We start from the raw sequence: 21,213 nt of genomic DNA, 5'->3' as shown, positions 1-21,213 counted from the left end.
GAAGTGGAGAATGGCCCCAAACATCTCCTCCCCATCCCTGGAAGTGTCCAAGGTCAGGTAGGACAGGGTTTGGAGCAACCTGGGATAGTGAAAGGTGTCCCTACCCATGGCAGGGGGTGGAATTGGTTGATCTTTAAGATCCTTTCCCACCCAAACCATCCCGTAATTCATGATCTTTTTCAGTAAGGAAAGAGCCCTCCCAGCTCCCTTTCAGACCTGACTGGACACAACTCTGCTGTACCAGCACAATCCAGACATGTACGTGACTGTCAGAGCCCAAGAGAGGAATGAACAAGAAGGAAAGCAGAGATGAGGAAGATGAGGTGACACCCTCGTTCCTCTCCCATGCAGCTGCTCTAGCAGCCTCCCCCAAAAACCCACCCGATGTCTGTGATTGGCCTCTGACACGTTGATGTTGCTCAAGTTCTGCTCGATGGTTTTGAATGCCTGTTTTTTCTTTGGCTGAACTTTCTTGATGGCCTCAGGAGCTGAACTGTCTTCTGAAAGAAGAACAGATGACACTTAAAAGACATGCTAAAATACCCCAAGGAGGGATAGAACAACTTTGAGTTCAATTTGTACAACAAACACACAATGAAGTTGCTCAGTCAGCGATTTATTAGCATGAATCACCAATGTTTCACTGCCTGGATGCTGCTTTGCTTTTTATTGACTCTATTTGGTCACAAATCACCTCTATTTGGCCACAGATTGACTTTTTTTTTTTATTAGGCACATTTATTTCAAAGCAAAGGACAGCAAAGCATGAGGCCCTTCGTTGTTACTGGTTCATATCAGACCAGCTGTGGTTCGTGTCCAAATCTAAATCCATGGACTAAATCACTGAATTCAGGAATGAGCAACAGATTCAGATTTTCATCCCAACCCTCCCTAAACAAACACCCAGGAAAACCAATTTGGGACCTCCCAGATCTTGAAAAATTAATTCCAAAGCACTTAAAAATTCCCTGAGCTCTGAGGTTCCTTTTGTTCACAGGTGGAAAAAGAGCAGTTTAACAGGAAAATGAGGGAATTGCCCACCTTCCCCTGGGCTGTCCAGGCCCTTGGCAGGTGCTGAGTCCTTGCCTAAGCCCCCAAGGACTTTGTAGGTGTCTGCATGGACTGTGTCCACACGCACAGAGTAGATCTTGGCGCAGGCATCCAACGTTCCAGCTGCAACCTGACAGCAGGGACAGGGAATTCTCAGTTGGAAAGGGAAAAGTCTCATCTAGAAGATACAAGGCTGAGCTCCTGAATGCTCTGCATCACAAGAAAAACTGTGAACAGCTGGAAAAGGATTTATTCTAAAAGCTAATGGTCCCCCAGCAGGAGCCAGGGTGTGTTTTCCCCATAGTTTGCTCCATCTTTTGGGATCACACAAAAAATGCTTAAAAAGTTGCCAAGATTAAGCAACAGGGAGAAGCAAAGCTCTGTCCTCCATTTCCCCTTCGTGCCTTCTTTAGGGTCACCCCACTGGTATCGTTCTATTTTCCCAGATTATGAACGCCAGAGATGAAGAAACAGGAGATGCCAAGTTCCTTTTTTGATAACAGACTCCCCCCTGGAAGGTGGAAAATCCCCCAGTAAAATCATGTGCCCCCTTTCCCACCCTTTCCTCATCCCATCAACCGCAACCAGCTCGTTCAGGGGTTCCTTGAGGCCACGTCAAAAGTTCAGCCATTCATTCCTTCATCCAAGAACCCAGTTTTCCCTCACAGCATTAGTCAACTATTAAAATTTGTCTTTTCCTTGGCAAGTTCTTATTCTGATCTGTTCCTGGATCAAGATCAGACCAGTACTAACTTCCTTTCTTTTCCAGCCTTGTTTTTTTCCTGGTTTAAACACTCATTATTAACAAATCTTACTTTTAAGCAAGAGATTTCCTTTAGAAGGACCATAACTGAGAAAATTTAGACATTAATTTCTGTGTTACAAAAGGATTATTCACAGCCTTAAACTCCTGCAACAAGTGAACGTGCTGCCTCTCCCAGGTATTTTTGGTGGCTCAGCTATCTGAACATTATTTGAGGGTTGATATTAACTGGGTTAAATCCAGATGGAAATAAACTCCTCTCACCTTGAAGCTAGTGAACTCAGAGTTCTGCTTCAGGATCTTGGGCATGTAGTCGATGAGATGTAAATCAAAGGCGTTTCTCGGGGTGATTTTCTGGAACAAAGCACAGCTTGGGACCAATTCCCAGGCCAAGGACACCCCTCACCCTGCCTGGACCCCCAGCTCGGGGGGAAGATTTAGGGCAGGGCCGAGGGGATATGGTCTGTAAGGTGTGTTAGTGATGAGAGGGCACCAAGAAGCCCATGGTTGGCCCAGGGAAGAGGAATAGGAGGAGAGTGGAGAGACAGGCAGAGAAGAACCTTCTGAAATTCAACAGGGCAAATGCAGGTCCTGCACCCGGGGAGGAACAACTCCAGGCACCAAAAGGGGCTGGGGGAGCCCTGAGGGTCCTGGTGGACAACCAGCTGTCCCTGACCAGCAGTGAGCCCTGGGGACAAGGAGGCCATTGGGATCCTGGGATGCATCAGGAAAGGCATTGCCAGAGGGTCAGGGGAGGGATCCTGCCCCTCTGCTCAGCCCTGTGAGGCACAGCTGGAGTGCTGTGACCAGCTCTGGGCTCCTCAGGACAGGAGGGACATGGAGCTCCTGGAGCCACAGAGATGATGAGGGGACTGGAGCTTCTCTGTGACCAGGAAAGGCTGAGGGAGCTGGGGCTGTTCAGCCTCCAGAGGAGACACTGAGAGGGGACCTCCCCAGTGTCTGCCAGTGTCTGTAGGGAGGGGGCAGAGGATGGACCAGGCTCTGCTCGGGGGCGCTCAGCAATGGCACAAGAGGAATGGGCAGGAACTGATGCCCAGAAAGTTCCACCTGAACATGAGGAAGAACTTCTTTGCTCTGCAGTGACGAAGCACTGATTTGTAGACCCACAGAACCAAAGAATATCCTGAGCTGGGAGGGACCCTCAGGGATCATCAAGTCCCACTCCTGGCCCTGCACAGACACATCAACAATCCCACCATGTTGTCCAAGCACTCCCTGAGCTCTGGCAGCCCTGGGGCTGTGACCAAACCCTGGGGAGCCTGTTCCAGAGCTCCACTGAGCAGGGAGGGTGTGGAGTCTCCCTCACTGGGGATATTGCAGAACCCCCTGGACACAACCCTGTTCCATATGCTCTGGGATGGCCCTACTGGAGCAGGGAAGTGGAACCAGTGCCCCACTGTTGTCCCTTCAACCTGACCCACCCATACTGTGATCCTGTGACTTGTGTCTTTCTAGGATGAACAGTTAATAAGGCACTGTAATTTGAGGTATTCCAGAACCATGTGGATGCAATCCTGTTCTTTGTGGATGATCCTGCTTGAGCAGGAAGGCTGGACCCACTGTGGTCCCTTCCAACCTTAGACATTCCATATTTCTGTGGTTCTATGACTTGTGTCTTTCTAGGACAAACTGTTAATATGTCACTGTAATTTGAGATATTCCAGAACCACCCGGACACAACTCTGTTCCATGTGCTCTGGGAAGGCCCTGCTGGAGCAGCAAGGTTGGACCCACTGACCCATCCTCTGATTTTGTGAATAACCATGCAAGGCTCAAGGCTTTTAAATCTCCCTCCAACCTCACAGCCAGGGGGTTTTAACCTCCAGGATGAGTATTTAAGGACCGGTTCCGATGCCCCAGGACTCACGTTTTCCGTGGAGAGGCGGATGCAGGTGTTGTAGTGCTCTGAGATCTGCGCATTGCTCCACTGCGGGAGCTGCCAGCCCTCCTGCCTGCAGGACATATAGAGGGGTCACGGGGCTCAGAATCACAGAATCACTGAGGTTGGAAAAAGTCTCTGAGATCTTCAAGTCCAACCTGTGACCCAATACCACCTTGTCACCCAGACCATGGCACCGAGTGCCACATCCAATCTCTTCGTAAACACCTCCAGGGACGGCGACTCCACCACCTCCCTGGGCAGCCCATTCCAATGTCTGATCACTCTCTCTATAAAGAATTTCTTCCTAATGTCCAACCTAAACCTGCCCTGGCGCAGCTTGAGACTGTGCCCTTGGTCCTGGAAGAAGACCCCGCCCCCCTCGCTGATCCACCCTCCCGTCAGGCAGCACCAGCCGTACCTGGGCGCGGGGGAGCCCAGAGCCAGCGAGGAGTCGGCGGCCCTGGAGCGCCGGCGCTGCCGCCGCTCGCGCTCATCGTCGTTGCCGGGGCACTCGGCCAGCACGGGGGTGCCGGCGTTGCCCAGGGCCCGTGGGGCCGGTGAGGCTGCGGCGGCGCCGCGCAGAGTGCGGGCGCTCATCGCTCTCAGAGCGGGGTCGGAGCGGGTCGGAATCGGGGATCGAGCCAAGGATCGAAGCCCGGTCCCAGCGGGAGCGAACCGCGACTCCACCGGGAGCGAACCGCGACTCCACCGGGATCAAAAGCGGCACCGGCTCCGCCCACCGCCGTGGCCACGCCCACCCCAGCGCGCGGGCGCCCGCCAAGAGCCAATCTGCGCGCGGCCCGCCCCGCCCCGCCCGCCAATCAGCGCGTGGTCCGCCCCGCGCTTTGAACGGCGGCGCGCGCCGCGCGTGCGATAACGGTCGGCGATGGGGAGGCTGGGGGGGAAGGATGCGCTCCGAGGGACCCCTTGGGTGGGACCTCCAGGTAGGATCACTCTGATTTCCTGGTCCTGGGTTGGGGTATGAGGGTTGTCACCCAACGCCGGTGGTGCCCCGGCACCGCCCGCACCGGCAAAAGGTCGCCTAGGAGGAGGAGGAGGAGGAAGAGCTGCTCCGTTTATCACAGAATCCCGAATTTCTGAGTTTGGAAAAGAGCTCTAGGATCATCGAGTCCAATCTGTGACCAATCCCCACCTTGTCACCCAGGGCAGAGCACTGAGTGCCACCTCCAGTCGTTCCCTGGACACCTCCAGGGATGGGGACTCTACCACCCTCCTGGGCAGCCCCTTCCAATGCCTGGCTACCCTTTCCAAGAAGAAATTCCTCCTCATGTCCATCCCATGAAGCCATCTCATGCGTTCAGGGAGGCTGGGACACTGGCGCAGGTTGCCCAGAGAAGCTGTGGCTGCCCCTGGACCCCTGGCAGCATCCAAGGCCAGGCTGGACAGGGCTTGCAGCAACCTGAGGTAGAGGAAGGTATCCCTGCCCATGGCAGGGGGATGGGCTCCCAAGATCCCTTCCAACACAAACCATTCCATGATTCCATGACTCTGGGGAGCCCCATGGCACCAGAATACAGCAGGACATAGCTCCCAACTCACTCTGGCACTCAGGGGAATAACTTGAGAGGGAAATGCCACATAAAGGGGCCTCAGCAGTGACAAGGACCATGGTGACATCACACACCCCCCCCCAACGTTTATTCCAAGACACCAGTTCCAGCTCTAGGGAGAAGCCACAAAATTCCATCCTGATCAGGTAAAAATGAAGCAAAACACCAAGAAAACTCTCCTTCCACACCACAACCCCCCACTGGGCACTTGGAAATCAGCTCCCACTGCCCCCAGTCACTTGAAAAACCATCAGCCATGGGTGTCCTCCCCTGGCCCAGGTACTACTGAGACCCCCACGGGGATCTGTCCTGGGTGGGATTGTCCTGGAAAACCATGGGGCTGGGCTTGGATCCCCTGGGTCCTGGCGAAGAGGGGGCTGCCATCTTCATATTCCCAGAACCAGAATCCCCCTCGATTCAGCATTTCCTGGGTCTCTCTGGAGACCATTGGGTGTCCAGGTGAGGGACCCTCCAGAGAAATCCCTGACCAAAACAGTCACTGAGGTAGGAACAACCCCAACTCCCTGCAGGCAGCAGGAGCTCTGGCTCAGGAATCACCTCCAGAGGCTTAGGGATCAATTCCAGAACCTTGAGAATCCCCCCCTGGAGGGTTCCAGGATGCAGCAAGTCCCAGAGCCAGGATACGACATGCAGGAGGCAGTGGGAATGGGGCAGGAGATGTGGGGAGGAGGTTGCAGCCACGCAGTTTCCCAACTCATCCTGCTGGGAAAAATGCTGGAGAACCACCAGCATCTGGCTCCAAACACCAAAACTCAGCACCCAGAGGGGCAGGTGAGGGGTTCCAACAAGGCAAAGCAGGCTGGTCTCCACGTGGGAAGCAGCCAGAGTGGGATGAAGAACTTGGAAAGTCTCTCCTCGCACTAACATCGCTTGGGATGAGGGGCTCCAGCAGGAATCCAGTGAGGATTGACATGCTCCCATGGCTCCTGGGGTGTAACAGCCCCTGTTCTGGGGCTCCCTGAACCCCCCCCTTCTGAAGCCATTCCCAGCAAAGCCCCCTCAGGACTCAGCTCCCCCTCCATGACACATCCACTCCCACTGGGATCCACGCAGCAGCTCTGGAGCCTTCAGGGAACAGTGGCTGCTCCCGCTGGGATTTTGGGGTCCCCACCACGAGGGTCTGTCTATCAGGCCAGTCTGGGAGGGGTGGGAGTCGGGATGTGGCTGGCAAAGCCCAGGAATAGGCCACCCCGGGGGTCTCCCAGGTCAATAGAAATGTTTCCGGCTCTGCTCCTGCCACTTGTTGTAGACAATGATGCCGATGACGATGGCAAAGACAAGGGCGACCAGCGAGAAGAACACAATGAGGAACAGGGCCAGGCCACTCATGGGCTCCAGAGGTGCTTCCACTGGGAGAGGAGGGAGGGAAAATCCTATGAGACTTCAGAGAACTCCAAAACCATCTCACACCCCTAGGGATTCAGCTCCCAAAGCTTTTGGGCCCTGAGACCCTGGGGCAATCCAGGAACTCATGGTGCAATTTCAGGATGGGACATGACCCACATCCCTCCCACCCCAGACTGGTGGATGGGCCCTCACGGTGGGGACCCCCAAAATCAAAGTTCCTTTTTCCTCCCCAGCTCCAAGTGCCCCCAAATCCCTCCTCGTCCCACCTTCCCCACAGTGAAGGCAGAGGTTGCCACTCACTTCCAGGCAGTTTCAGGTTGTCCACAACAGGCAGGAACACCTCCCTGTCCCGCTTTTCCTCCTCGGGCGTTCGCTCCACCGTGAGCTGGTACACCTTCAGTGAGATGATGTCATGATTGTCTGGAAAGAGAGGGAAAACTGAGGTGCCCTGAGGGGTCACCCATTCCCAAAGCTCTGGCCAGGGGCTGGAATGCCATGGAAAACTCCATGGGATGTTATCCTTGGAGCAAAGGTGCTGGTCCTCCCTTCCCAAGGGGACCCACTGCCAGTAGGAAGCTTTGAAGCAACTTTTAAAAACTAAAAACCAGCCTAAAATGAGAATTAAAACCACTTGGGAATCCAAAGGAATGTGTCAGCAGGTAGGAATGCTTCATTCCTGGGTACCAGGCAGGGATCTCAGAGGGAAAAAGAATTTTGTTGGAGCCAACAATGGGTCCAGGAATGAGCTTTTGTGGGGTAGAACTCAAATCCAGGCTTAAAACCTCCAGAAGAGGGACAGGGGCTGGGTCAGACTTGGGGCACCCTGAGGAGGGATTGGTGAGGAAAGCAAAGGGTTTAATGCTCCATAAAACCATTCCCAGGTGGGTGATTGCTGGGAAATCCAAAGGAAAACACTCTCAGGATGGAGCCAGGGAGCAGAGGCAGCAGGCTGGGACACCTGAGGCACCCAGGGCATTGCCAGTGTCAGCAGCTCCTGCTCTTAGGATAACCAAGCACCAGGGCTGGGTTTTATTCCAGGCTTAGTGCTTGGTTTGGCACCAGGAGGAGGTTTTATTCCATCTTCATCCTGGCTTTACTCATCCCAAGGTGGGAGCAGACAGGGATCTACAGGCAGTTCAAGGGCAGTGGGAAGTGCTGCCTGGACAAAGCCTTGAGGGCCCCTCAGGGGTCACTGCAAGATCCAAACCAACGCTCCCACTCCTAGCTCGGGGGTCCTCAAAGGGAAAGCTCCCCAAAGCAGGGAAAGCTCCCCAAAGCAGGGAAAGCTCCCCAAAGCAGGGAAAGGCCCTCAAATGCTTCCATAATGCCCTGCAGCTCCCCAGATCTGCCGTAGCCTTTAGGGAATCCCTCCTGGATCCCCCTGGCAGTACCTGATAGGTCCCCGGTGACCGAGGACGTCCCAAAGTAGTACCCTCGGGGCAGGTGCACACCCGGCACGTCGATGCAGTCCCTCCACTCGTGCTTCCCATCGATGTCAATCAATACCTGTGGGACAAACACCTCCTTGAGACCCATGGGGAGCCCCCGGGGTGCCCCCCCGGGGTGGGTGATGCCTTAAAATCTATATCCTATAAGTTTTGTAGTGTAGTTTGTTGGTGCCTTTGTACAAGAATTTTATTACATACCATATGCAATATATAGAATATTAATGTAGTGATCTAATTAATATAAATTATATTAATATAAATTAAATTTTTATCATAACTGTGTAATAAAAGGAAATGTTACCTTCTAAAACTCACAAGTTGAGTTCTGGGGGGTTTGTTTAAGGGCTGTTTTTAGGCATCATGGGCAGCACTCACCGTGAGCCTCCTCTTGACGTAGCGGATGACCAGGAAGGTGTCGTGGGGCAGGTTCCTCACCATGGCCGTGCAGCCCCCCAGTTCCGTGGGGCGTCCGTCCCGGTCGTGGTCATAGGTGAGGGAGCCATTGTTCACCATGGCTGAGATGTAGGGGAACACCCGCTGCCAGGGGGACAGCGGGTGAGTTTGGTGTCTGACAAGGGAGTCTGGACCCTGGAGCATCTCCAAAGGCAAGGGTCGCAGCAGCCCCCTGGACCTGAACTTGTTCAACCCCAAGGATCTGCTCCACAAGACATCAAGACTATGCTGCTCCATCCCTGACCCCGAACTCCACCCCAACCATCTGCCTCAACATGATCCCACTCCACCCTGACCCCAAATTCCTTCACTCCCCAAGAATCTGCCTCAACAATCACCAGCATGGTCCTGCTCCATCCCCGACCCCGAACTCCACCCCAACCAAATTCCTTCATCCCAAATAACCTTCTCCACACAACACCATCACAACCCTGCTCCATCCCTAACCCCAAACTCCTCCATCCCAAATAATCTGCTCAACAAGACACCAACATGACCCTGCTCCATCCCTAGCTCCAAACTCCTTCACTTCCAAAAATTCTGCTCCACAAGACACCACCACAACCCCTCCCCACGCCCGAAGCTCAGCCTCAGCTCCCAGAGATCCTGAACAGAGCACACATTCCATGCAGTCCCTCCCTGCTCCCACAGGGATTCCTGGAGCCCTTGGGAAGGAATTCCTTGCCAGGGAACCCTGAGAGGTGGGACAGCAGGAGCCAGTACCTGGTTTCCCGGGCTGTACCTCCTCTTCTGAGCCTGCCCTCCGGAATGAGCGCAAAGCAAGAGAGAGCACAGAGCAACACGGTCACAGGGCAGAGTCCACCAGGGCCCTACATGCCGGGAAACCTCCTCCTGGAGCACCTCCTGCCTTCCCATGACTGGGAGCAGGATGGGGGGTCAGGGGTCAGTGTCAAATCCCGGGGTATACGGCATGGAAGCAGCACCAGAGGGCAAGACCACGGATGGAGTCGTTCCTTGAGCCCCCGCAGCCCCGCAGGGAATCCCAGCCAAGCTTCCCTCGGGAATAAAATCCCTTTTTTTTGTCCTTGCAAAAGTGGGACTGAACAGCTGGGAACCCGCAGAAACAGTTTTTCTTGGTGCTTGACCCCCCCGTCTGACTCCTGCTCCTTGTCACCCACATTCCAATAGTTATTCCCTCTAATTAAGACTTGTTGTGTGCCACTTTATCCCATAAAAGCAGAGCTGCCACCCTGCAAATCCAAGGATACATCCAACACTTCGCTAACCCAGCAGCTTGGAAAGGCTTTTCCCGGCACAAAGTCCATCCCTGTATCAGAGCCAGTGGGTTTGGGGATTGTGGTAAAAATTGGGAGTTACCCAAGGTCACAAAATATCAGTACTGAGTTAGAGTATCACCTGTTTTTTAGGGTGAATTGGAAATAAGAAAAGATCCAACTTTGGGTTTGGAGGGATGGAAGTTTCCAGCAACAGGTTGCCCAGAGAAGCTGTGGCTGCCCCTGGACCCCTGGCAGCATCCAAGGCCAGGCTGGACAGGGCTTGCAGCAACCTGAGGTAGAGGAAGGTGTTCCTGCCCATGGCAGGGGTGGCACTGGATGGGCTTTAAAGTCCCTTACAACCCTAACCATTCTAGAGTTCCATGATTCTATAATAGGGTGGGAAGACCCCAGATTTATCCACCTCTGCACATACTTTTCCATGGGAATGGCACCACTAAACCCCAAAACCCACCAGGAACACGAGGCCCTTTAGACCTTCCCAAGAGGCAACTGAGAGCAGGAAAAGGCTCCTCAACCCTTACTCGAGGTTTACTCAGGCCCTACTCTTGGTGCAGCCCCCAAGAGCAGAATTCCCAGCACAAACATGGCTCCATCACTCAGCTCTTCCTGCCCTAAAATCCCCTTTTTTTGGGAAAAAGCTTTCCACAAAACCACCCCCAGTTTCTCCCATGTTCCATCACAAGGAATTAAATCCACCCCTGTAGAAAAGCAGAGGAAGGAGGAAGAGCAGGAGCTGAGTTGAGTATATGATTCCAAAGAAGAGCTGTGTCCATAACCTTGGTGTAACCCATCCTATTCCTCCCTCCCTGCTCACCTCCTGCTGCTTCTCCTCATTTGGATAAGTGTCCACAAACACTCCTAGGCCCAGGAAATTATCCTTGCTTCCAAACACAGGTCCTAGGAGAAAGAAGAGACCTTGGGATGAGGCTGGGAAGGCCAGGAAGGGTTTGTTCCTCATCATGATGGAATGGTTTGGCTTGGACAAGACCTTAAGGTCCTGTCAGAGGCAGGTCTGGCATTCCCAAACCTAAGGACCTTAAGGACCATCCAGTCCCACCCCTGCCACACTCAGGGATCTTTTCCTTGAATCCAGATTGCTCCAAGGTCCATCCCCAGGTGTGTGGGATTTTACCTGTCTGCATCCTGTCCTTGGTGTACCAGATGGCAAAGCCATCCCCGTTCAGGTTCTTCTTGCCTTGTCCATGGATTTTGAAGTGCACCTGCATCTCCCAATCCCGTAGGTAACAGGGCTGGAAAAGAGGGCAGATAGAAGGAATACAGGGGGTCTCTCCTGTCAACAGTGAGGGGGCAGCAGGGACTGTCCATGCCATTCCCTGCCCATCTCAACACTCTACACGCCCTCATTCCCTGTTTCCCTCACCAAAATCCATCATTCCCTTTTCTCTCACCAATATCCATCATTACCTCCCACTTCGACGTCCTCTGTGTCCCAACCCTCTCACGCAGCCCTCCCCACTCCATCCCTGAGTCCTCCCCCCCCGGCTCCTGACCCTCTACCGTCCCAATCACAGCCCTCTCCTCCGATCCCATACCGTGTCACCCCCAATCCCGGCCCCCTCCTATCTGGATCCCGACCCTCTCCCCCAGCCACACCCCCCCATCCGAGTCCCCCCGGTCCGGACCCTCTCCCTCACCTCGCTCTCCTCCCCATCGCGGCGCCCCCGCCCCCTTACCACGCGGTTCCACACGGCTCCTTGCTTGCTCTGCACGTCGGGGGTGAGGCGGATGAACTGGGTCATGACCATGGCGTTGCCCAGTAGGTCCCACAGCCCCGAGCTGGTCGAGCCAACACCTGCGGGCCCACACGCACCGTCGGTACTGGAGCACAGGCACCGTGCACCGCTCACCACCCCCCCCCGCCCCGCTCACCCTGGTAGGGCTTAGACAGCGAGTGCTCGCGCTTGAGGTGCTCCTCAGTCTGCTCGGCGCGAGCCCGGTCGAGCCCCAAGGCCAGCAGGGCCAGCAGGACCATCGCGGCCCACCACCTTCCCGCAGCCGCCATCTTCTCTCCGCCGCCCCTCCCCGCGCGCCCATTGGCTGCATCGAGCAGCTGCACCCTCCCACTGGGACGTTTGGCGAGGATGGTTGGTGGAGAGGGCTGTCTGTAAGTTGGGAAGGAGGGAGGCGCGCGGGCGGTGGTGGGTAATGTAGTTCTGTGCGCCTGAGGGCGGGAGGTGATGTGGGAACTGCGGCCCCGGGTCCTAGTGCCCCCCGCCCCTCCAGGTTCTAGTGCCCCCCGCCCCTCCAGGTTCTAGTGCCCCCCCATCGAGATCCCTGTGCCCCGATTCGATCCCCAACAGGTCCTAGTTCCCCCCTTCTCCTGCCTTCAGGGGCGTGGTTTGAGCGAGTGACCAGTCATACCAGGGGCGTGACCCAGCACGTGCAGTGCAGGGAGGTCTAGTCAGTCGCGTGGCTCCCCGAGCAAGGGCGTGGCGTGCTGGACTACGTAAATCGGGGGCGTGGCCGAGAGTTACTCCACGAGGGGGCGTGGTCTTAGGTGGGACGTCACAACTGAGGCGTGTCATTATAATGATTCCCTGAGGGGGCGTGTGCCATTTCGTGACGTCACAGCAGCGGCTTATCCCCGCATCTTTCCTCCCTCAGGGTAAGTGACCAGAGTCGCTGCTGCTTGGGGAGAGTGTCGCGCTAAGTGACGTAACCACTGGGACGTATCCCTATAATTGACCCGGTGGGGCGTGTCCAGGAGAGCAACGTCACAACGTGAGGTGCAGCTGTGTGATCCTCCTTTGGAGGCGCGTCCTTTTCTATTACGCCTGAAGTGGGCGTGGTCTTCCTATTTGCAGCCCATGGGGAGTGTCCATAGTCCCGCCCCTATGATGTCATCGCGCCGTGTCCGCCCCCCGCTCGCGCCGGTCCCGCCAGTGCCCAACATGGCGGGCGGCAGCAGCCGCGGGAGTCCTGCCGGAGGCGGCCCCGGGAGCTCCGGTGCCTCCGCGTGGGCCTCGCTGCCTGCGGGGCTCCTCCTGCCGCCGGTCCTCCTCCTCCTCCTCCTTCTTCTGCCGCAGCCCGCCCTCGCCACGCCCGCTCTCGACACCGTAGTGCTGGGATTGCGGCTGGAAGGCAGCACGAAGCCTCCCGAGCCCGTGACCGGGGTGGCTCCGGGGCCCATCCGGCTCACAGAGGGCAGCGAGGCCCTACTCCGGCTCTACGGGCTGGGGCTGGGCCCGGGAGCCGCGGAGCGTGTGGCCTTCGCCGAGCTGAGGGCGGACGCCATCCCGGCCGTGAACGAGACGTGCGGGGAGCGGTCGCAGGACCTGCTGGTGCGGCCCGGCCCCGCCGAGCCCCGAGACACCTCGGCGCTGCTGTGGCTGCGGGTGCTGCCCCTGCGCAAGCACGAGAAGGCCAAAGCCTACGTGCTATGCTCGCAGCGGCGGCCCGGCCAGCCCTGGCTGCCGCACCAGGGTCCCGATGGGCAGGTGGTGGTCCTGGAAGAGAAGAAGTCCCTGCTGCCGCTGTGGCTGCAGGTGACTCTCATCGCCGCGTTGCTGGGATTGTCCGGGATGTTCAGCGGGCTGAACCTGGGGTTGATGGCGCTAGACCCCATCGAGCTCCGCATCCTGCAGAACTGTGGCTCGGAGAAGGAGCGACGCTATGCCCGCAGGATCAGCCCCATCCGGAAGAAAGGAAACTACCTGCTTTGTTCGCTACTGTTGGGCAACGTGTTGGTCAACACGACCCTCACCATCCTTCTGGATGACCTGACCGGCTCTGGCGTAGGTGCCGTGGTGGCTTCGACCGTGGGGATCGTGATCCTTGGGGAGATTGTTCCCCAGGCGTTGTGCTCCCGGCACGGGCTGGCTGTGGGTGCCAAGACCATTCTGGTGACCAAGTTTTTCATGCTGCTCACGCTTCCCCTGTCCTACCCCATCAGCAGACTGCTGGACTGCATCCTGGGCCAAGAGATCAGCACTGTTTACAACCGGGAGAGGTTCCTGGAGATGCTGAAGGTGACGGAGTCTTTCAACGATCTGGTCAAGGAGGAACTAAACATGATCCAGGGTGCTCTGGAGCTGCGCACCAAGACGGTGGAGGACGTGATGACCCCGTTGCCCAACTGCTTTATGATCAGCAGCGATGCCGTCCTGGACTTCAACACCATGTCTGAGATTATGCAGAGCGGGTACACACGAATCCCCGTCTATGAGGGCGACAGGGCGAACATCATGGACATCCTCTACGTGCAGGACCTGGCCTTCGTGGACCCTGATGACTGCACTGCCCTCAAGACCATCACCAAGTTTTACAACCACCCCGTGCATGTCGTGTTCCATGACACCAAGCTTGATGCCATGCTGGAGGAGTTCAAAAAAGGTAAAGGGGTCGCTGTTTTCTGCCAGCTGGAGGCAGAATTCCAGGGAGTTTTACCCTCCCTGGGGTTCCTCATGGTTTGGGTGGTTGTGATCCTGAGGGATTGAGTCCACCGAGGGATAGGCAGGGGGCCACCAAACCCGATGTTGCCTCCAGGAACACTTACGGAGTGTTTTCTTGCTCCTTGTTTTTAATTATCAACCCTGGAGGCCTTTGGGAGATCTCTCAGCTCCATGGTTTGGGTTTTGCTCCCTCTTCCATGCTCCTCCCTGACTCTGGGAATGGTGAGAGCTCCTAGCCCTGCTCTGCTTCCCACTCACGACATTAGGGCACCAAAAAGTGGGAGCAACAGGAGGAGGAGGAGTGGGATGAACCCACCAGGCTGGGAAATTGCTCAGCTCCCTGTTTTTGGGCTTGGCTCCCTGTTCCAGGTTGTGATCCTGAGGGGATGAGGCTCCTGGGAGTCACCAAACCCTGGTGACCCCCCACCTTTCCTGGAGTTTGGAGCTATGTGGTGCCTCCAGGAATGCTTTTGTAGTGTTTCCTTGCTCCTTGTTTTTGATTATCAGCCCTGGAGGCCTTTGGATAACGTCTGGGAAATCGCACTGGTCCCTGATTTTGGGCTTGGCTCCCTCTTCCAGGCTCTTCCCGACACTTGGGAATGGTGATGATTGCTCTCTGCTGGCTCCTATCTCTGCTCTGCCTCCCACTCATAGCATTAGGCCACCAAAAAGTGGGATTGGGAGGAGTGGGATGTGAGCTCACTGTGGGATGAACCCACCAGGCACAGCAAAGCTACCAGGAATGATTTGCCCTCCCCAGGCCTTTCCAGCCGAGGCTGGGACCTCCTTCCCTGCCCAGCTCCTGCATGGGGCCAGGATGGAGGGAAAATCCCAGCTCTGGAGCAGCTGTGCTGGGTGATCCCAGGCCATCCATGACCCCACACACTCCCAAGCTCCTGTTAAACTTTCTAGAGCACCAGGAGCAGTGTGAGACCCAGGGGATCTGCAGGACATTCCCAGGAGATCCTGCATGGATTTGGGCATACGAAATCCCTCCTGGAGCCTGGGTGAGGCTTTGGGAGCTGGCACATCCAAGCCTGGCTCTCCAGGGCTGTCCCACCCTAGTCCAGCTCCAAAAACCAGGACATGGGAGCAGAATTGCTGCCGGATCTGGAGTTATCCCAGCTCCTGGCAGCGGCTTTCCCTCGTTGGATCCTGATTAAGGGATTTAACCACGTTCCTTCCGGGCTCAAAGCTGCCCATAACACCCAGGCCTCTTGTTTTTCCACTGCCGGGTCAAGAGAAGGGAATTTATGGGGCTGGTTTGGAGCTGAGCCCCCCAACTTTCTTGTGGATGCAGCTCTATGGTGAGGATCTGCCTCATCCCCCTGGATCAGGCACAAGAGGTGCATCCAGAGGGAATAATTTACTGGTTGTGCTAATTGTGGGGCTTGGCAGCCAAAACGCTCCCTGTTGTCACAGTCACTGGCCTTGGGGTGACAGTTCCCACATTTGTGTCTGGCCTCTTCCTGACTTTCTCCTCCTGGTGTGAGGCTTTTAAGTGGGGGACTTGCCTATGGAGACAGTCTGGGTGAGCTGGGAACGTCCAGCCTGGAGAAGAGAAGGCTCTAGAGAGACCTTAGAGCCCCTTCCAGAGCCTAAAGGGACAGGACACGGTGGGAATGGCTTCCCACTGGAATTTAGGTGGGATATTGGGAAGGAATTCATCCCTGTGAGGGTGGTAAGGGGCTGGGATGGAATTCCCAGAGAAATTGTGGCTGCCCCATCCCTGGAAGTGTCCAAGGCCTGGTTGGATGGGGCTTGGAGCAACCTGGGATACTGAAAGGTGTCCCTGCCCATGGCACTGGATGGCCTTTGAGGTTCCTCCCAACCATTCCAGGGTTCCAAGAACACCCCATGGGGAGCTCCCTGTTCCTATGGGAAGCCCCAGAGGGGGTCCCAGTGTTGGTCACTCCTTGGTGATGCCCATCCAGGTGCCCTTTGCCTGTGGGTTTGGGCTCCCCAGGCTGTGTTTGCTGTGTCCGGACCACTCCCTGTCCCGCTCATCCCATAGGGAGCAGCTCCTGACTCACCTGGACCAACCCTGCTCCCATCACCTGTCCCCACCGTACCCCACCCAGGCATCAAACAGGGCCATAAAGGGGGTTTAATAACCCAAACAACAATTTTTGGGCATTCCCACCCCTTCAGGCACCACCTTTTTCCAGCACTGTGGAAGGAGCATGGCCAGAGGGGGAGGAAAAGGAGATCTCTGTGGTGCCCATCCCTAAAATTCCCCTTTCCCTCAGTGATGAGGGGCCTGTAGCTCTAAAATTAAGTAGTGGAGAGGGTCAGGAAGGGCAGGTTTGGGATAAAGCCGAGCAGGACACAAGTGGGACACCCCGTATGGGCCTTGAGAAGGTAAAAGTGCCATTATTTTGGGATGCACTGAATCAGGAAGAGAATGTTGCCCTCTCCAAGCCCCAGTTTCCCCAGGATAAGGATACCAGTTTTCCATATGGAAGTGGAAACATCCCAGGAACTTTTCCTGCTGGTTTTGTGGGATTTTGGGACAAAGCAGGAGAAACTCCATTCCATGGAGCAGCTAGGGCAGGATGATGCACTTTCAGTGGTTGGGATTTAGCTGGAATCCTGCTGGAATGGGATGATGGGAGCCCTGAATCCAGGACTGGAAGGTTTCCCTGCCTGGAAGGACCTTACTGCTGCTGGCCAGGGCCCTTGGCTCTGTTCCCCTGGGGTGTTTTGGCTTTGGGATCGGGTGGACACCAGGTGTCCAGAGCATTTCCTCTGGGATGGGATCAGCTTGGAAGAGCTGCCAAAGAATTTTGGAAAGGAATTCTGGGTGGAACACAATTCCTGGTGGCTGTGGTGGTGGTGACATGGTTGCTCTGGTGTCATCTCATCCCCTGGGGTGCCCTTAGCCAATCCCACATCCCAAGGCAGCTCCCAGGTACTTCAGCTTGGAAGGCACCTCAGTCCTAGCCTTAATTACCATCCTGGGCTTAATTACCTTGGAAGCCAAGCCCAACCCAAGGGCTTGTTTAGATTTGAACTGGTTTAGGTTTTAACTGGTTTAATATTTAGGTTTTAATTGGTTTATTGTTAGATTTGAATTGGTTTATTGCTCTGGGGAGGGAAGGGCCGGGCCCAGGGACATCCCAGGGTGTTGGGGTGTCTCGCATTCCAACATCTCTGTGTATCCATAGGGAAATCCCACCTGGCCATTGTGCAGAAGGTGAACAACGAGGGGGAGGGGGATCCCTTCTACGAGGTTCTGGGGCTGGTGACCCTGGAGGATGTGATTGAGGAGATCATCAAGTCCGAGATCCTGGATGAGTCTGACACCTACAGTAGGTATTGGGGCTTCCCCCTTTCCCATCATCCTGTCCTTCCATGGGGAGATCCTGTCCCCCTATGGGCTGCTCCTGTCCCCCCATGGGCTGTTCCCACCCACCCTGGACCGATCCTCCCTCCACCCCGTGCCAGGGGTCCTGCCAGCCCCCCCAGAGCTGACTCCTGCCCCCCACAGTCGACAACCGCAGCCGGAAGCGTGTGACCAACCAGAAGAACAGGAGGGACTTCTCGGCCTTCAAGGACCCCGTCAGCGAGCAAAAGGTCAAGGTATCCCCTCAGCTCCTCTTGGCTGCCCACAGGTTCCTCCTGACTGGTGAGTTTTGGGAACGGGGAGCTCCCTGTGGGTCAGGGAAACCCACAATGGAGCGGGATGGGCTCGGTGTGTGCCTGTGTCCTCTTGTGCCAGCTCCGGCCCTGGAGACTCCAAGTTGCTCCAACCATCTCATGGAGAAATTATGGGTCTTGTCCTGCTTTCCTTCACTCTGCCTCCCCCTCGCCCAAAATGGGAAGGGATGAGGTTTGGGAATGCCAGACCTGCCTCTGACAGGGCCCTGTCCCTCTGGGATGATCTGGATGGGGACCTCCAGGATGATCCTGTCCCAAGGGAATAATGCCCTTGCTGGGGACCTGGAGCTGGATCCATGGGTTTTCCCAAAGGGAGCTGTTGATGGAGCCCTTCCCATCCCAGGCACCATTCCAGGGGCTGGGGAGGTTGCACCTACCGCTGGAAGGACAAAACCATGTGTGACCCCTTTTCTTTCTCCCAGAGGTGCCACTTTTCAGCCCCACCCTCATGTCAGAGAAGATCCTGCTGCGGCTCCTTGGGTATTCTGATGTCATCCAGGAGCTTAAGTTCAACGAGGAGGACAAGAAATCCCCCCAGCACTACCTCTACTGCAAGAACAAGCCTGCTGACTACTTCATCCTCATCCTGCAGGTTTGGCAGGTTCCTGGGGCCTCCATTCCCCTGGGAATGCTGTGGGGAGAGGAGGGGTCTCATCCCTAAGGATGTGGATTATGGAATGTCTCCCCTGGCAGGGCAAGGTGGAGGTGGAGGCTGGCAGGGAGTGCATGAAGTTTGAGGCGGGACCGTTTACCTACTATGGGGTGATGGCCCTCAGCCCCCCTCCTGGATCTGGTAAGACCCCCCCTGATCCCTCAGGATACTCCCTAAGATAGGGCTTGCAGGTGGGAGATGCCAGAGGCTCTGAGCCCCGTTGGTGCTCCCTGGGTTGGGCAGTGTGTCCACAGGAACACCTGGGCTGAATCCCACTACCCAGCTTTGGAGTCCTTGAGTAGCCACACATGGAGCCTCATGGATGGGGTGGCTCCTGCACCACCTTGGGGTGCCCTGGGACAGGTGTGGGATGCCCTGGGATGTAGGTCCTGGCCCTTGTGACGGGGCTGAGCTCCCAGCCCCCTCCCCAGTGCTGCGTAGTCTCTTCCCAGTTCCAGGGGTTCTGGGGTCTCACCCCACCCCTCTGATCCTCCAGAATTCCGGTCCCCATCCCGTGGAAGTGGCCTGGCCCGCTCGGCCTCCCTGAGCAACCATGAGCGCTCCGAGTCCATGTCGTCGGCCGTGAGTGGCAGCACCAACCAGCTCAGCGGGACTGGGAATCAGTACGTGGCTGATTTCAGCCTCCGGGCACTGACAGACCTCCAGTTCGTCAAGGTGGGCAGGAGTGGGGACAAGGGAACACTGGGAAGGCGGACAGGGAAACACCAGGAAGAAGGACAGGGAAACACCAGGAAGAAGGACAGGGAAACACCAGGGATAGAGATGGGGACAGGGAAACATTAGGACCAGCAAAGCATCAGGAATGGGGACAGAGAAACAGTGGGAATGGGGACAGAGAAACAGTGGGAATGGGGACAGAGAAACAGTGGGAATGGGGACAGAGAAACAGTGGGAATGGGGACAGAGAAACAGTGGGAATGGAGACAGAGAAACAGTGGGAATGGAGACAGGGAAACACCAGGAATCCCTCCCTCATCCCTGTTTTTCCCCGGCCCAGATCACACGCCAGGAATACCTGAATGGCCTCACGGCCTCCCGCATGGACAGTTGTCCCCAGTCCCCTGACAGCAACAGCAACTCCCCCAGACCGGGCCCCGACAATCCGGAGAGACCGGAGCCTTCGGCCCCTGCAGACGAGACCACGAGCCTCCTGAATGACAGGAACTGCCAGGGCCGCCGGAGCAACCACAGTTCCATGGAGAACAACGTCTGACACCGGCCAGCGCCGGCACGCTCCGGAGGGCCCGGGGCGTGCTCGGTGCAGGGACCTCCATCCCGGCAGGATTTGGCTGCCACTGGAATATGAGCCAGGAGGAGTGACAACAGCACAGTGAAGAATGGAGGAGCTGGAATTTGCTGCTGTTTCCAGGCTGGCTCGTTTTTTTTGGGATTGATTGGAGCAGCGGTGGAGGTGGCACCAAAGGCACCGCCGGCACCACCCACACAGCTCAGGGACGTTGGGGTCTTGTTTGCCACGGTAGGACCCTGGAGATGGATGTCCCTGCCCTTTGGGATCCTTGGAATGGACATTCTGGCCCTTCAAGACCCTTGGGATGGATGGGCTGGCCCTTTGGGATCCTCAGGATGGATGTCCTGGCCCTTTCAGATCCACGGGATGGGTGTCCTGACCCTTTCAGACCCCCTGGATGGACATCCCACCCCCTCAGGGCTCCTGCACTACACTGGGATCCATGGGATGGATGTTCCCTTTCCTACACCAGCCTGGGATGGGGGTTCTGGGCCCTCAGCTCTCCTACACCACGGTGGGACCGTGGGATGGGCATCCCGGCCCTTTGGGATCCCCTGGGATGGGAATCTCAGCCCCTCAGGGCTCCTACACCAGCCTCGGATGGGGGTCCCAATCCCACACCATTTTGGGGGGTCCCAGGATGGAAATCTCAGCCCCTTGGGGTCTCCTACACCACTGTGGTACCCCCAGGATGGGCATCCCAGATCCCTCAGGACTAATACACCCTTCTGGGATGGGGGTCCCGAGCCCTTGGGACTCCTACACCACGTTGGGACCCCTGAGATGGAGGTCCCAGCCCCTCAGCCCCCCCCCCCGGATGGGGGTTCTTGCCCCTCTGGGGTGTTTCTGGTGTCAGGGACCCCCTGGTTGTACTGCAACCCCTCCCCATTCCCAACCCCCTTTCCTGCTGGCCGGGGACATAGGGATGGGCTTGGATCTCCCTGGGACCCCCCCCGGGGGGGTTTTGGTGCCTTCCCCCCACCATAGGGGGTCTCGGGGAAGGGGGTCAGGGATTGGTACGGGGGTGGGGGGGAGGGGAGCGGAGGGGGTGCACCAGGATCCCAGTTTTGGGGTTTTTTTGGGGGTGACACAGTGCTAGTGACCAAAGTTGTACAGGCAGGAGGGGGTCGCGTGTCCCCCCCTGGCACCGGGGGACCCCCAAAGCCATCGGGACCCCCTTCCCTCGGGGTTTATTCCCAATTTTGGGAAAGGGGGAGACCCCCCCACTAAAAAAAGCACAAGTTCCCTGGTTTGAACTCTCTAAGTTATTGGGAGAAGGTTAATTAATTATTTTTGTTAATCATGTCTCGACGATCAGTTCCTAGAGGTCCTTCTGGGGGGACATTTTTAGAGAGAATAATAATAATAATTAATAATAATAATAATGATAATTAATAATAATAA

General features: G+C 56.3%; 4 protein-coding genes across 10 annotated transcripts in view; 2 read left to right on the top strand and 2 right to left on the bottom strand.

Annotated features, from left to right (window-relative positions):
• KANSL3 (KAT8 regulatory NSL complex subunit 3) overlaps positions 1-267 on the top strand; it is a 38,139-nt gene extending 37,872 nt beyond the window's left edge. For all 6 annotated transcript variants that reach the window (XM_050325979.1, XM_050325972.1, XM_050325969.1 and 3 more), the window contains one exon: positions 184-267. In XM_050325979.1, the coding sequence (XP_050181936.1) occupies positions 184-220 (37 nt within the window). In that variant the 3' untranslated portion in view covers positions 221-267. The remainder of the gene's footprint in view (positions 1-183) is intronic.
• NCAPH (non-SMC condensin I complex subunit H) lies at positions 211-4,434 on the bottom strand. Its single transcript, XM_050326006.1, has 5 exons — positions 4,135-4,434; positions 3,702-3,786; positions 2,078-2,167; positions 1,042-1,180; positions 211-500 (listed from the first exon to the last, which is right to left on the bottom strand). The coding sequence occupies exons 1-5, from the start codon at positions 4,311-4,313 to the stop codon at positions 211-213; spliced, it is 783 nt and encodes a 260-aa protein (XP_050181963.1). The 5' UTR covers positions 4,314-4,434.
• A 914-nt stretch (positions 4,435-5,348) lies between these two features.
• On the bottom strand, positions 5,349-11,872 carry LMAN2L (lectin, mannose binding 2 like). 2 transcript variants are annotated; one of them, XM_050325998.1, is made up of 9 exons: positions 11,706-11,872; positions 11,510-11,628; positions 10,948-11,065; positions 10,630-10,712; positions 9,280-9,312; positions 8,479-8,640; positions 8,047-8,161; positions 6,956-7,075; positions 5,349-6,657 (listed from the first exon to the last, which is right to left on the bottom strand). In XM_050325998.1, the coding sequence occupies exons 1-9, from the start codon at positions 11,836-11,838 to the stop codon at positions 6,515-6,517; spliced, it is 1,026 nt and encodes a 341-aa protein (XP_050181955.1). In that variant the 5' UTR covers positions 11,839-11,872; the 3' UTR covers positions 5,349-6,514. The 2 variants fall into 2 exon arrangements, with proteins under 2 accessions (XP_050181955.1, XP_050181956.1); XM_050325999.1 differs by lacking the exon at positions 9,280-9,312.
• An 827-nt stretch (positions 11,873-12,699) lies between these two features.
• On the top strand, positions 12,700-20,819 carry CNNM4 (cyclin and CBS domain divalent metal cation transport mediator 4). Its single transcript, XM_050325718.1, has 7 exons — positions 12,700-14,168; positions 17,395-17,538; positions 17,718-17,855; positions 18,310-18,479; positions 18,581-18,680; positions 19,036-19,214; positions 19,558-20,819. Exons 1-7 carry the CDS (start codon positions 12,728-12,730, stop codon positions 19,771-19,773), a joined length of 2,388 nt encoding a protein of 795 aa, XP_050181675.1. The 5' UTR covers positions 12,700-12,727; the 3' UTR covers positions 19,774-20,819.
• The last annotated feature ends 394 nt before the right edge of the window (positions 20,820-21,213 follow it).

Source organism: Myiozetetes cayanensis, unplaced genomic scaffold (genome assembly GCF_022539395.1).
Source record: "Myiozetetes cayanensis isolate MyiCay16 unplaced genomic scaffold, myiCay2020 scf30, whole genome shotgun sequence".
Taxonomy (NCBI): domain Eukaryota; kingdom Metazoa; phylum Chordata; class Aves; order Passeriformes; family Tyrannidae; genus Myiozetetes; species Myiozetetes cayanensis.
This window is presented reverse-complemented; position numbering and strand designations above follow the sequence as displayed.

Excerpts from the sequence above, each read along its gene's own strand:
- NCAPH (XM_050326006.1), bottom strand. The coding sequence starts at position 4,313 with ATGAGCGCCCGCACTCTGCGCGGCGCCGCCGCAGCCTCACCGGCCCCA. Across the intron at positions 3,787-4,134 it reads CTGGGCTCCCCCGCGCCCAG|GCAGGAGGGCTGGCAGCTCC; the intron begins GTACGGCTGGTG and ends TATGTCCTGCAG. Across the intron at positions 2,168-3,701 it reads TCCGCCTCTCCACGGAAAAC|AAAATCACCCCGAGAAACGC; the intron begins GTGAGTCCTGGG and ends GCTTTGTTCCAG.
- LMAN2L (XM_050325998.1), bottom strand. The coding sequence starts at position 11,838 with ATGGCGGCTGCGGGAAGGTGGTGGGCCGCGATGGTCCTGCTGGCCCTG. Across the intron at positions 11,066-11,509 it reads GAGCCGTGTGGAACCGCGTG|CCCTGTTACCTACGGGATTG; the intron begins GTAAGGGGGCGG and ends CCTCTTTTCCAG. Across the intron at positions 10,713-10,947 it reads CAAGGACAGGATGCAGACAG|GACCTGTGTTTGGAAGCAAG; the intron begins GTAAAATCCCAC and ends TCTTTCTCCTAG.
- CNNM4 (XM_050325718.1), top strand. The coding sequence starts at position 12,728 with ATGGCGGGCGGCAGCAGCCGCGGGAGTCCTGCCGGAGGCGGCCCCGGG. Across the intron at positions 17,856-18,309 it reads CCACAGGTTCCTCCTGACTG|AGGTGCCACTTTTCAGCCCC; the intron begins GTGAGTTTTGGG and ends TCTTTCTCCCAG. Across the intron at positions 19,215-19,557 it reads CAGACCTCCAGTTCGTCAAG|ATCACACGCCAGGAATACCT; the intron begins GTGGGCAGGAGT and ends TCCCCGGCCCAG.